Source organism: Lampris incognitus, chromosome 18 (genome assembly GCF_029633865.1).
Source record: "Lampris incognitus isolate fLamInc1 chromosome 18, fLamInc1.hap2, whole genome shotgun sequence".
Lineage (NCBI taxonomy): Eukaryota > Metazoa > Chordata > Actinopteri > Lampriformes > Lampridae > Lampris > Lampris incognitus.
The window spans coordinates 16,578,596-16,592,111 of NC_079228.1; the positions used below are offsets into that span (position 1 = coordinate 16,578,596).

General features: G+C 43.1%; 1 protein-coding gene across 2 annotated transcripts in view; it reads left to right on the forward strand.

Moving 5' to 3' along the window:
* Positions 1-4,305: 4,305 nt before the first annotated feature.
* Positions 4,306-13,516, forward strand: part of snx13 (sorting nexin 13) — a 42,006-nt gene continuing 32,795 nt past the window's right edge. Inside the window, exon 1 of one of the 2 annotated variants that reach the window (XM_056298357.1) lies at positions 4,306-4,326. Coding sequence is in view for 1 of the 2 variants with exons in the window: in XM_056298356.1 (XP_056154331.1) it covers positions 5,776-5,787 (12 nt within the window). In the remaining variant the exon portion in view is untranslated. Of the gene's footprint in view, positions 4,327-5,660; positions 5,788-13,516 lie in introns of those variants that run through there. The other variant, XM_056298356.1, reaches the window with a different exon arrangement.

A 13,516-nucleotide genomic window follows, 5' to 3' on the forward strand; every position in this document is an offset into this window, starting at 1 on the left:
CTGGCGAGAATGACTGGGGTGGTATTGTTTAAGTGGGTTTTTATTAAAGTTTTAGTATGTTTCTTGGTCACGTACTAAAAACGTGTTATGTGTTTACTGCTGTAATGTGTTCGAATTTGCGTCTTGTTTGAAGGATTATTGCTGGAAAATTTTGGCCCACCCATTTTCACTCAGGCCCACCTACAAAAATATTCCTGGTTACGCCACTGGGGTAACGTGCATGGATAAGTAGACACGTTAGCCAAGGGCTAAAGGGTCGGACCCTTTAGTCGAGCGGTTAGCGATGGTGATGCGGGAGATAAGGGTTCGCGTCCCGGCTGTGGGGCTGTCCCTGCGGTTGCCCCCCGAATTTGCTACATTGGTGTCATAAGTGGGATGGTGAGACCGTGAGGCCATCGGACGCGCGATGGCGCCCAGAAGCGTGAGGCATAGGGAGCTGATATGCTGAAGCGCGGGAGATACGGGTTCGCGTCTCGGCTGTGGCGACGGTTCCCGGGGCTGCCCCCCTGAATTCGCTGCAATAGGGAGGAAGGGGAAAAGAGGGTTCTGATGTCCTATCCAGGATACCACCTAACCATTGGTTCAGGTTTGTAGACAATACCTGGGTTAAAATTAAATCTCAGGCTGTACCACATTTCACCGACCACACTAACTCTGTGAACAACCACACCAAGTTCGCCAGGGAGGACATGAAAAATGACAGGTTAGCCTTTCTTGACTTTGAAATTGCAGTTGGTGATGGGGGGACATTTGATTGTTGATGTTTACCATGAACCAACACATACTGATCAGTACTTAAGGTTTGACTCTCATCATCCACTGGAGCACAGACTAGGAGTCATCAGGACGCTGTACCACTGAGCTGACAACGTCCCCACCGACACAGCGGCCGGGGAAGGGGAGAAATCCCTCATTAAACAGGCCCTGGTAAAGTGTGGTTATCCTAACTGGGAGTTTGTCAAAGCCAGGGAGATGCCCAAACAGTACACCAGCCAATTGAAGAGAGGAGAAGGACAACAGCTGCCTAAGCATAACCCAGTCGTGATTCCGTATGTGGCAGGAGTGTCGGAAGAGCTGAGATGCATATTTTCCAAACATTGCATCTCAGTTGCTTTCAAACCTCAAAACACGCTGCGCTAGAAATTGGTCCACCCCAAGGATCGGGTCCCCCGGTACAAGCAGAGCAATAAGATAAGTGCCGGTATAATTGCTGTGACTTGCACAGTGGGGAAACCAAACAGACGCTGGTCAAGACTCCACAGCCTACACCCATCTACAGACCAGTAGCCACTCTTTCAAGGATGAGGATGTGCACATCCTTGATAGGGAGGAATGCTGATTTGAACGGGGAGTGAAAGAGGACATCTATGTGAAGAGGGAATGACCATCCATGAACCGGGGGGGGGGGGGGGGGGCTAAAAATACATCTGTTGCCATCTTACAATGCTGTAATTTCAACTATTCCCCAATCCTCTGTAAATAGTACACATTGCCATTGAAAAGTTACGACAATTTGCATATGAAACAGTGTTGTTTTTGGTTGTAATGCAACTGTATTGTTTATAAGGGTGGGGATACCTGCAGTCAGTTGAGACTGAAGAGGTCACTTAGATGAGCGATGAAGTGTTTCTCTCAATAAACGTTGTGTCCAGGTGAACTGATTCAACTTTCTGGGATTTTCTTTCCCGGATTGTTGAACATGCATGAAGACATGCCGTCTAAAGCTTGACAACATCTTTAGAACGGCATTAGTCCCACCCATGGCACTGATTGGCTAATCATTAGCCCCCCCCGCGCCGTGCTCATTGGATAATTGTTTTTTCAACCGAGAAACCGCTGTTTCATGTCACGATGCCAGACCAGAAGTATCAGTCAACTCTGTGGAGTGGGCGGATTCAACGGTCTAGACCCAGGCAACGACAGGGGGAGAATCTGATCTGGTTTGGCAGAGAGATGGATCAGAGGCCAGACTATGCCAGTCTCTGTTGACCATGGTAATTGCCATATAAGTTTAAAATTGCAGTGAACTGTTTTATGTTTTTGTTTTACTTTTTGTAATGTGCCAGCACTGACCACAGTGTATCAGTCTTTCTGTCGAAGTCCTCATCTGAGTCACTAATGTGAAAGAGCTTATGTTACAGTGGCAAACTACTTCTTAGAAATAAAGGATGGTTGCTGTCAATTGAAGAAAAAGAAAAAAAAACCAAAAACATTTCTGTTGGTTTTTACACAACACCGACATTCTGAACCTTTTGTTTTCCTTTGTAACCAATACGCCTGAGAAATGCTGAGAAATGAATTTTTTTCTCCACAGTGAAAGACATGGAAGGAAACCTAAAATTTAAATAGCTCTCAAATTCCATTCATTTCTCATCACTTTCCCTACAGATCAGGGAGAGAAAACTGGATTCAGTACCAGCAAAAAGCAGAGCATCTGTGAATCAAAGGCTACCTGTGACAAGTAAGACACAGAGACAACTAAAACAATGGCGTCAAAACGACAGACATATGACGCTGAAGTACACTGAGAAAACCAGGGGACACAAGCGTCACATTTAATGACACAAAAGGCACGAGTTTAAATACCTACAATAATCACAACACTAACTAGCCCATAGTGAGTATCGATACCTCAGCTCTGTATGGTTGTATGTATACTTCAATGATCACATAGGAACAATTATTTTGCATCTGTGAAAATGAGATTGGTATGAAAATAGTTTCTTTGAGGGGTTTCTCAAACTTTGCTTTTAACACTTAGCAGTGGAAATGACCAGGGGAAGTCAGTTGATGGAGTAGCAGCGACCTCTAGTGGTACATTGTCTGGCATTGCAGCCTAACAATCAGAAGTAGTACGGTAGCACGAAGTGACTGCTTAAAGAAGCAATCCGTAACTTTTTTCCTTTTTTTTTAAAATCTTGAAATGTCCTATTTGTTATCTTTTCCCGCTTTAATTGCTCCTCTATGTGCTATTTTTCAATGGTGACGGCGGGGTCCGCCATTCCTGCCAAGTATTCAAGCGTAGTTGTGCTCGATGAGGAAATGTGTCAGATCTGTCAAAAAGAAAAGAGGAAGAAGAAAAAGAGGAAACTTGTATGTGGACTGCGGAGAGAAAGTGACGGGCTAGAATACAAACCTAAACATTATCCAGTGTTAAATTAGGTTTAATCAGAAGTTTGATATGGCTCGATATGTTGCTCAGTATTGACGGGGTGGGTGACATTATTGATCAATTTTATGCTACCACTGGATTATTTTTGCCGATGTTAGCGTTCAGGATTACGTTAGTTTAGAAAGGAACTCTAGGATCTGCAGATGAAAACAAACTATTATAACCACCGGGTGATACCAAATCCACAAAAACTGAAGAAATTTAGCATTGCTACTTTAACCTTGTGGGAAATAAATTGGAGCATGGGTCGAGATAGTTTTTATTTATCATGCAATCAAATTGCCAGCAGATAACTGCTCTTATCAAAAAAGTTTTCATTCATAACAACATTTTCCCATGCAAATTAAGGACTTAAATTGCTATAACATTAAGAAATTGAACTGGAGTCAGAAAAAAAAAACATTTCCAATATGTGCTTGCACTGTTTCAGCACTTCCAATGGGACCATTCTGTAAGTGACCAAACACGCTCCTCCATGTATGGCGAGGCAAAAAAAAAAATACTCTCAAGGATCAATTAATACTATCAAATTATTGGTGTATAAATTCATAGTGCAAATGATGATACAGCTAAATGGCTTTTTGAAAATATACATGGAACAAAATGGAGAGAAACTGCAACGAGCTTGAAACAAGCTTGTAATTTATAATCCTAAAGCAAGGGTGCAAAGTTGACTCAATCTCGTGATGTGTGTGTGTGTGTGTGTGTGAGTGTGTGTGTGCGTGTGTGTGTGTGTGTGTGTGGGTGTGTGGGTGTGTTTCTGTATGTGTGTGTGGGGGGGGGGCGAGAGAGAGAGAGACGGGAGAAAGTGAGAGTGAAGCTGGGGAAGGGAAATAGAGGGGAAGAAGGACATGGGCTAACTTGTCCGCCTGTCTCGGTCCATCGGCCATGAAGAAAAAATTCATTTCTCATCCCTGTTCGCTCAGCTAATCCTCTCTGCAGACACACAAACACACACACAGAAACACACGGGGGAAGAAATATGCGAGGGCGAGGGAGATCTCTTTTCCGTGTACTCGGGAAATGAAAAAAATATGGGCAACCTGCTGAGTGCAGTCTGCAATCCTGGATGGTTTCGAGGTGCCAGGGACTTTATTGTGCTCCATCCTAGCCTGCTGTGCGACCCAGCTGGGACTCTGCATACTTGGAGAGAGGTACCCTGATAAAACAACACAGAGATTAGACAGGATCGCTTTCAGCCAGCAATCCAACTCTCTCTCTCTCTCTCTCTCTCTCTCTCTCTCTCTCTCTCTCTCTCTCTCTCTCTCTCTCTCTCTCTCTCTCTCTCTCTCTCTCTCTCTCTCTCTCTCTCTCTCTCTCTCTCTCTCTCTGTTTCAGTTTTATTTAATTTGAAGAGCTTTATTGGCATGACAAGACAGTGCTTATATTGCCAAAGCAAATAGCAGATTAAAAAAGTGAGTTACTGGCACAACATAAACATTTTCAATCCCAAAGCCAACAAAACCATAGGTTCACAACGTATCAATGTTATTTATCAATAACTTATTTACATGATTTTATAAAGGTGAATGTTGGGAGTGATGGCATACTTATATGTGGTATTTCCATGTGTCACCCCCCAGCTCTCTCTCACTCACTGTCTTTCTCTTGCTCTCTCTCGCTCTCTTCCTCTCAATTAAAAATAACTTTACATGGCATTAGGAGAGCAAACGCATTAAATACATGAGATCAGACATTACGAAATGCTGAATTATAGATGAAAAAATTTCTGCAAGTATCAACAACGCAGTGAATATCAATATAAAAAAATATCCATCTAATAACAAGTTGGGGATTCGGTTCTTCTCATGACAATGAAGGATGCTGTCGATAGTTCCAGGATGGCATAGAAGGAGAGTAAACAAATAGAACTGCGTGTGTGCACGAGTGCGCGCGTGCGCGTGCTTCCATCAATAACTAGCTTATTGGAATATTTGTAACTATATCTGGTAAACTGGAATCTCTGATTTCGCTACCCTTCCCATAAAACAGCAGGAAATTCTCTCTCTCTTCTCTCCCTCTCTCTGCCAGGGTATGGGGGATTTAAGGCATATAGTTTGAATTAATAAACATTTCAGTGGGGAAATTAGTTATGCTGCGTGATCGTGTAGTCATGTAACAACTGCTCAATCATGTGAGCTACAATGAAGAGCCCAAATGATAACGATCAGACTAGGGCTGTTGCTGTTGTGCAAACTGGTTTCTGGCAAATGTAAAATGTTATGTATGTACAGTATTTGTTTACGTTTACAGCTTAATTCCGATGTCACTGTTGATTATTTGGTTGCAGATTATTTTTTTTCGAGTTTGGTAAAACACTAAGAAACACATTCCTTTGTATCGCTCAATTTGTTACACATTAGTCATCGGATCTGTCAATCAGTCACCGGCGTAATGCATGCGTCATAATTTTTCAGCCAATCCGACATCGACGTCGAGAAAGGGGGCGCGCCGGAGACGTAAACCTTGCAACATGGCGTCTCTCCGAAGAGAGTACGAAGACTGGACCTATACCGGATTTTAAACGCGAAAACAGGCACATATTCGTCTCTTAAAATGTGGCGGGGTTGACAGAAGCCACCGCGCACACGGCCTTTTAAACGATGTTTGCAGAGGTGAGTGAGCAGACGCGTGTTACACTTGTTTGTTTCCCCCTGTGTGTTGGGTCCGGTGACAGCTAGCTGGCTGATTAGCTGTTAGCCGCTAGTCGCCCAGGTAAACATACACCCTGTCAGGGCGGGCGGTGCACAGCACACGGACGGCTTCCCTGTTTTCAAAAAGCCCTCTGCTAAGTGGCGGTCAGCCGAGGATTACACGGTTTTAATACGACGCGCTTAGGACATCTGCACCGTCGACACCGTGCCTGAATTAGCTCGTCTGAAGCTGTGTGGAAAATGTGTTTAGATTATGAGTAACGTAAAAAGAAGGATATCTGTATCGCAGTATGTCCGGGTAAGACCGACGCTTGCCGCCCAATGGCTTCCGTAGACAGTCGGCTAATTTAGCGCAAGAGCTGTGTAAAGTGAGCTGTTATGGATGGGCAGCCCCGTTCGGTGTCACAGGTGTGGGTTGTGCCGCTCGTTTCTCATCTGACTGCCCGTGCAGCTGCACATTCTGACACGCTGTTTTATTTGGCTGTAATCGCAGGCATCAGATGAGGTGCTACAAATCTGACTTAATGCAATACAAACGAGACACACCTTTGCTTTGTTTCCTACTAGGTCGACTTTGGGGAATCTTACTAGGTTAGGTCTGTCTAATGTCAAAGCACGGCTGTCGATTCGTGACGTTTTCCTCGGCGTTGAATTCCAGAGGAGCTGGCTGCTCAGTTCAGCACCTTAAATCTCTCATTATAAATGACCATGTTTAGAGTTTATGCCTGTAGCTGTTTGTTTTATGATAGCCACACGATTTGAAACTGGTTTGATGGTGATGTTATGTCAATTTTAGCGTGACATTTTACGTCTGACTTGTCATCCCATTGGATGACAGCACTACACAGTGTGGCCGAAGTCAACTTTTTGGTTTGCTACATGTTTAGCACAGTGTGATTTCTCAACACACCCTTTCTTTCTAGGCACGTTGAGCCTGTTTTGAATAGACGGAATGTTATTCTGAAATCGGCTGATAAGTAAATGGTAGCTGCATACTCTGGTTCACCTGAGTAGTAGGTGACCTGGCCACATCTTGGCGCTTCTCCAGCAGTTTAAGTAGATTTACAGCCTTGGTGACAAAGCTTTAGCTAGCACTGTACAACACTACATGGATGACGGGCTGTACTGACCTCTGTTTAACACTCAGCCAGGTGTTGTGCTATGGCTTACAACATCTGCATCAAAGTTGCTCTCATATGGAACGCCCCTTCTATTGGTGAATAACCTGACTGTTGGACCATCTTCCTGACATGTTTTGGCTCTCCATTAGCTTTGGACTGTCCTCTTTTAATCAATTCCCACTCTGTTAAGACTCAAGGATAGGTCCAAGATATTAATGTGTCCCCCGTGCTAATAATCCAACAGCTTCAGGTCAATCTTCTGACCTCTGCATCAGCATTCAGGATTTGGCTCAGACTGTCAAGGACATTTTTTGTTTCAGTTACTCTGTGCGGTCTCAATTCAGAGTTATTTGGGGTACATTCAACAAGGCATTTAGATTGTGAATGTAAACTGGTTCAGCTGAAAATCTTTTAAATTATATGAATTTAATGCAGGCAGATTTAGCTGTTTGGCTTCATAAAACTCTCATGATGTGAAATATAGTATTTTGAATTCAAGTACATGTTGGCAGACTGCAATAGTGGCACCTTATTTGCCCTGTGACATTTCAACTGTGTATTAGTATATCAAGCAAACAGCATTCCCCTCCTATAGCTTGTGCAATGTATTTTGTTCAATGAATTGGTCAGCTGATGGGAGAAGTGTTTGTACAGTTTGTGTTCATCATCACACAAATACCTCATGCATCACAAAAGGTGTTCCTTTCCAAGCTAAATCTCATTAAGGTGTCTTAATCAAAGCTTGAGTGACATTGGGTGGCACACTGCACCTACCAGGCCTGCTGGTGTTTTGGTGCTCCTCTCCCTCCTTGCCTGCGTCACTGATAAGAGTGGGTGCCTTGTCAGGAAAGAGGAGAGGCTGGCACCTTGGTGGAGATAGTAGAAGCAGAATTCAGGGTGCTGAATATAATGAGAATGATAGGGAAATCTGTTTGACTTTTACCCTCATGAAACCTCTGTTCTCCCTCCTCAGTGTCACAACTACTAAGTCTTTTCTCCTTTTCTGTGAGGTGAGGAATAGTGGGTGCATTGCTGCATGCGTGTTTGCATGCTTTTTGCTCTCCTGCTATACCTGTTGCTCCACAATAAGTTAATTTAGCTCGCAAAGCATGGCTCAAGGCTTGGTAATAGGGGATTGTACAGCACAGGTTTCAAAATGGCAAGCAGTTAGATTTGTCCAGCATCTGCGGATTACCTTGTACTTCAGTCACTGTGGTTTGTCAGTTATTTGACAGTGGAAATTAGCTGATCACCTTCAGATGACAGGCAAGGTCAGACAGTCTAGTTGTTTGTGTCCCAGCAAACTTCCTGACGACACCTAACATACCAGAGATAGATTTAAGCAACACCTTTTTTTTAGCCTAGTTTTCCCACAAATGGGTTAAAAATTATAATAATGACCTGATAATTTCCAGATCATATGTATGTTAGAAGAATATAGTCATATTCAATTTAGAATTCAGCAACACATGTGGGTGTTGTGTTTTGTTTTTTTTAGACAACATTTTTGTATATTTTATGATCAGCCCTTTATAGTAGCATCATAGCAATACATTAACTCTCAGAAACTGTGGTGAAAGGCATATCTATGTTAAGATTGTCATCCACAACAGTTTGCTCTGTACTGGTTTGGCTGGTTCCTGCTCGATCATACAAAGCCAATCCACAAGGTTTTCATTTAGAGGGTGATGACAAAACGGCCCCTATGCATTAAATTACCTTCTATCAAAACAAAGTGATGTAACATGACTTGTGTCAAATTCTAACTCTTAACATGACTCGTGTCCAATTCACAGGCTTAACAGTGGCACACTGTGACAAAGAAATTGAATTAGACCAAAGTTAGCCACCTAGCATTCAACATAGAGTTTGAATGCCCAAATGTAAGCTACCTGTTTTGCATGTAAAGCATACAAAGCTACATGCTTTACACAGGGTCTTACACTCAGGGTTGAACCCCCCCCCCCACCACTGCTTCTCTCATGCTTTTTCTATTGCTGAATAATGTAATACATATTGATATTGATTCACCTTTGCACCCATAACCTCTTTTTATAATTGAGAAACATTGGATAAATTTGAGAAGGGGAAACGGCATGTGTATATGGATTAAATGTGCGTAGTGTAAAGGGAAAGATTTTGTTTAACACGCAGTATGACTTGTTTGTCTGGGCTTCAGAGCAGGAAAATACCATTTAGCGAGCTCGCTGATGCATCTCTTTGAAAACAAAACGGTACGTGCCTGCAGTTTTAATGCCCAGTACGTTGTATTTTATTCATTTTCTTTTCCATTTAGTTTGGTTCAGAGTTACAACTTTATAAGATTTAGGCTGATCTTACTTAAAGTTGAGAACTCAACCCTGAAGCTAACATGAAGCTTTATCTTTATTCGGATGGACCTTGTGGATAAGGTCACTTAGCGCCCTTCTCTCTCTCTCTCTCTCTCTCTCTCTCTCTCTCTCTCTCTCTCTCTCTCTCTCTCTCTCTCTCTCTCTCTCTCTCTCTCTCTCTCTCTCTCTCTTTCTCTCTCACACACACACACACTGACTCTCACTGTTTCTCAGGCATTAACCATGGATCTTCCACAGGAGAACTTTAATTGGCTGAGTTAACCCCTCACCCATTTGTATCTAAGCCCTTGGGACCAGGCCGCAGGTCACCTGAACAGAAATGTCCACCTCCACTCACATGTTTACTGTGTTACATGTGGGTTGTTGAGTCTAGACGTGGGGAAGTGATAAATCTGTCTCCAAGCTGCTGATAAGGCATTGTGTGTGCTCGTGTACATGCGTTTGTGCTTGTGTCTGAATGTCTCAAGTCAAGGACGTCCACTGATCATGCACTAAGAATTTCAGGACAGGTTTCTATAACACCACATGCATTAAGGGCTTCGGAGTTACACCAGTTCATGTTTCCCCCAATCATAGTGTACGTTGGCTTTAGAGAGTGTGATTATCAGTGAGTGTGCTAGCAGACAGCGACAAGTGTCTACTGTGCAATCAAGGGTAGTATCTTTGCCTTTGCTTGTGTGTGTGTGTGTGTGTGTGTGTGTGTGTGTGTGTGTGTGTGTGTGTGTGCGCACGCGCGTGTGCGTGCGTGCGTGCGTGTACGTGTATTGAAGCTGGAGGAGATGAGCTGTTATTTGAAGTGCTGGTCACTGATTACACACTGTCTTTGCAGTCAAGTCAGAGTTTACTCTGTGAAGTTTAGATCACAAGACATGGGGGTGCAGATGGTGCACAGATACCTTTGTGCTTTCCACAGCTGTATTTTGTGTTAGTCCACATTTGCAAGTGCAGGTATTTGTTCACAGACTTGGTGTGCGTTTGTTTTAATGTGACTTGCATAAGAAATTGGAGAGATGAATGTGTGTGTATTGCCACAGGGCTTGGGTGTTAATCATTGGAACAGATGGTCCATGTTTAATACCCTCTGGTAGGCTCAAGCATGTGAGTTATCATCTTTACCCTGAGAGCCAAGCCATCTGAAGGCTGATCACCGATCAGGCCACAGCTTTGCTGATAGGCTGGACTCTCACTGGCCACTCACTTACACCATTGACGTCAGACCATACTTCTGTTACCCCTCTGAAGTACATCAGATACTTCAGCTGGGATTGACATTTGTAGAACAGCTCCAATTTGATTTGTCCCAAGGAAACAGAAAACAAAACCCCTTCCCAGCAGGTGCCAAACTAATTTAATAATTTATAATCAAAATGGGCTGACATGTCACAGGCAGGGTGTCCCCTTGGTTCTTGTTTGTTGACATATAATACCAGTCTGGGCTAATCACTGTAAAGGTTTATTGACAAGTGGCTTCTTTATGTGCAATGGAAGATCATGAGGCTTTGTTATAACTTGTTTTAACTTATGTGTGTGTGTATGTCATAATCACCTGGGCTAGTGATTAACAGTCACCCCACCCTGGCCCGGTACCAATAATGTGATGAAGATCACTGCTGAAATACCGAACACTGTCAACAGTGGAGAACTTCTCTATTATCTGTACTACTCAGACAAGTTAGGCTCGAAAGTAAACAGATTATTTGTGTTATTACAAGTCAAGCTGGTGGCCGGTGCAAATATTGAAGAAGCTGCACATGAAAATGACTACCTTTGTGTTGAAATTTATTTTCTTTCAAATGGAGAGACTGTTGCAATGTTGTTGCAAAGTTGTTGATGAAAACTACAATCTGCTGTGGCGACTCCTGAAAAACAGGGAACAAACTGAAAGAAGAAGAAATGGAGAGACTGTTGCTTCTTGTTATGTTTTTTGGTCGGCCTGAAAGAGACTTATCTATGTACTGGAGAGCAGTCGACATTGTGTAGTTTGTTCAAGATAGTCAAAGCATTTGGCAGGCCACAAAACGCTATCTTGAATGACCTGCTTTTGTATCTCAACCGCTACTAATTTAAATATACGCTTAGCCTGCTGTTGAGACCACCCCTAGTCTCTTCCTGAACAAGCCTAACCCTACCATTAGATCTATTGTCCCAGTCACAAACACCTTGTGAAAGAGGTTCAGCTAGTTCAGACACATTCTAGCACCCTGACTGTGTCGGTTATGCACAACGCATTCAAGGTCACATTCACAGCAGATAGTGTCACTGCTTGGCTGGTAGGCCATAGGTGCAACTGTTTTGCTGATCTCTTGTCTCTTCTCTAGTCTCTCTTGACAGGGTTTATCAGTTCAGCAGGCCTGATTATGCGTTGGTCCTCATCAACAGCTACAAAGACGGCAAAGGAGTACCGTCATTGAAAACTACCAGCGTTAAGGTTTTTAAGACTTCACAGCATGCAGCATACAGTCTGTCAGTAACCCAGGCAGCAATTTCACACATTGTCCGCCAGTGATATCAACGGTGGACACAATTTCAGCAGCATTTCAGAGAAACAGAGAAGGCTGCTCAGTATTATGGCTGCTAATGGAGTATCACCCCTACATAGGGCTGGGTGATATGGACAAAATCAAATATCACGATATTTTTGACCAAATACCTCTATTGATATTTTGACAATATTGTAGAGATGAATATTGGTGCTCTTGCAAAATATTTACACAATGACCATATTGATAAATGCTCATTAGTAATATTGATATGATGTCCAAACAGGCGAGCAAATAATATAACAGCTAGAACAGTCTAATAAGTTCAGAAAATTGCATCTCTTTACTATATTGGGCGGCACGGTGACCCAGTGGTTAGCGCTGTCGCCTCACAGCGAGAAGGTCCTGGGTTCGAACCCCCGGGGTTGTCCAGTCTTGGGGGGTCATCCCAGGTTGTCCTCTGTGTAGAGTTTGCATATTCTCCCTGTGTCTGCGGTGGGTTTTCTCCAGGTGCTCCGGTTTCCCCCACCATCAACAGAAGCATACATGTTAGGGTTTATACTCCTGTCTGTGCCCCTGACCAAGGCAATGGGAAAAGAGCTGGAGTTGGTCCCCAGGCACAACATGAAGGTGGCAGCCCACTGCTCCTAGCTACACAGATCACAGCTAGGTTGGGTTAATTTGCAGTAACGGAATTTCCCCAAGGGGATTAATAAAGGAAACTTAATGCAGCCTTTAAAACCAGGAAAAGACAACACTTGTGTCATATCACAATATTACGATATCCAAAGTCCCAGATATTTAGTCTTATATCACGATGTTGATATAATATCGATATATTGCCCAGCCCTACTTCTTGCACTTAAAGGCGAATACCACTAAGTTTATTCATTTGAATGTGTTACGCTTTAGTGTTGAAACAGTTGAATTAATATTTCTGCATACAGTTGGTGTCACTACTATTTATTATTGCACACCTATAATATTGATTGAGAATCACGTATGAAACCAAGATGGCATGCTAAATAGTAATAATAGCAAATTGCAATAGTAAAAAGCAAAATTTGTTTTTTTTTGGATGGTAAAAAAATCATGGCAACAGACATGGGCACAAGTCCATGAATACTGGGATGACATCCAGTGCTTTACCTGTGCCCCCATCCATAGGGTTAGTGGTTGTGTCAGGAAGGGCATCCGACATAAAATGTTGCCAAATCATGCGGATTGACAAGACCACCATCAGTGCTGTGCCCTCACAAGGTACCGATGGGGAAACTATCAAATCCGCTGTGGTGACCTCTGGGAAACGGGGAACAAGCTGAAAGAAGAAGAAGAAAAAAAAATCTGTCTGTAATTTTTTTTCATCTACCAGCCACCTTGGCAGCTAAGCCAAAAAGTCAATTTTGGCCCCTTATCCAGATATGTACAGTGAGTGTGTAACAAAACATCACAGACCACTGATATGCCAAATAAAGACAAGAAGTAAACTCAGAAAAGTGCAAAGACCAGCGGCATGGAAGATTAAATGGTGGAAGCTGAAAGAGGAACCTTGTAGAGAAAGCTTTAGGATGAAGGTAAGGGAGCTATTGGGAGATAGATTGCCGCTAGATTGGGCTAGAACAGCAGACGGACTAAGGGAAGCAGGCAGGCAAGCACTAGGAGAATCTCAAGGAGGTAAAAAGAAGGGACAGGAAAGTTGGTGGTGGGAGGAATTAGTGTAACACTGCATAAAGAAGAA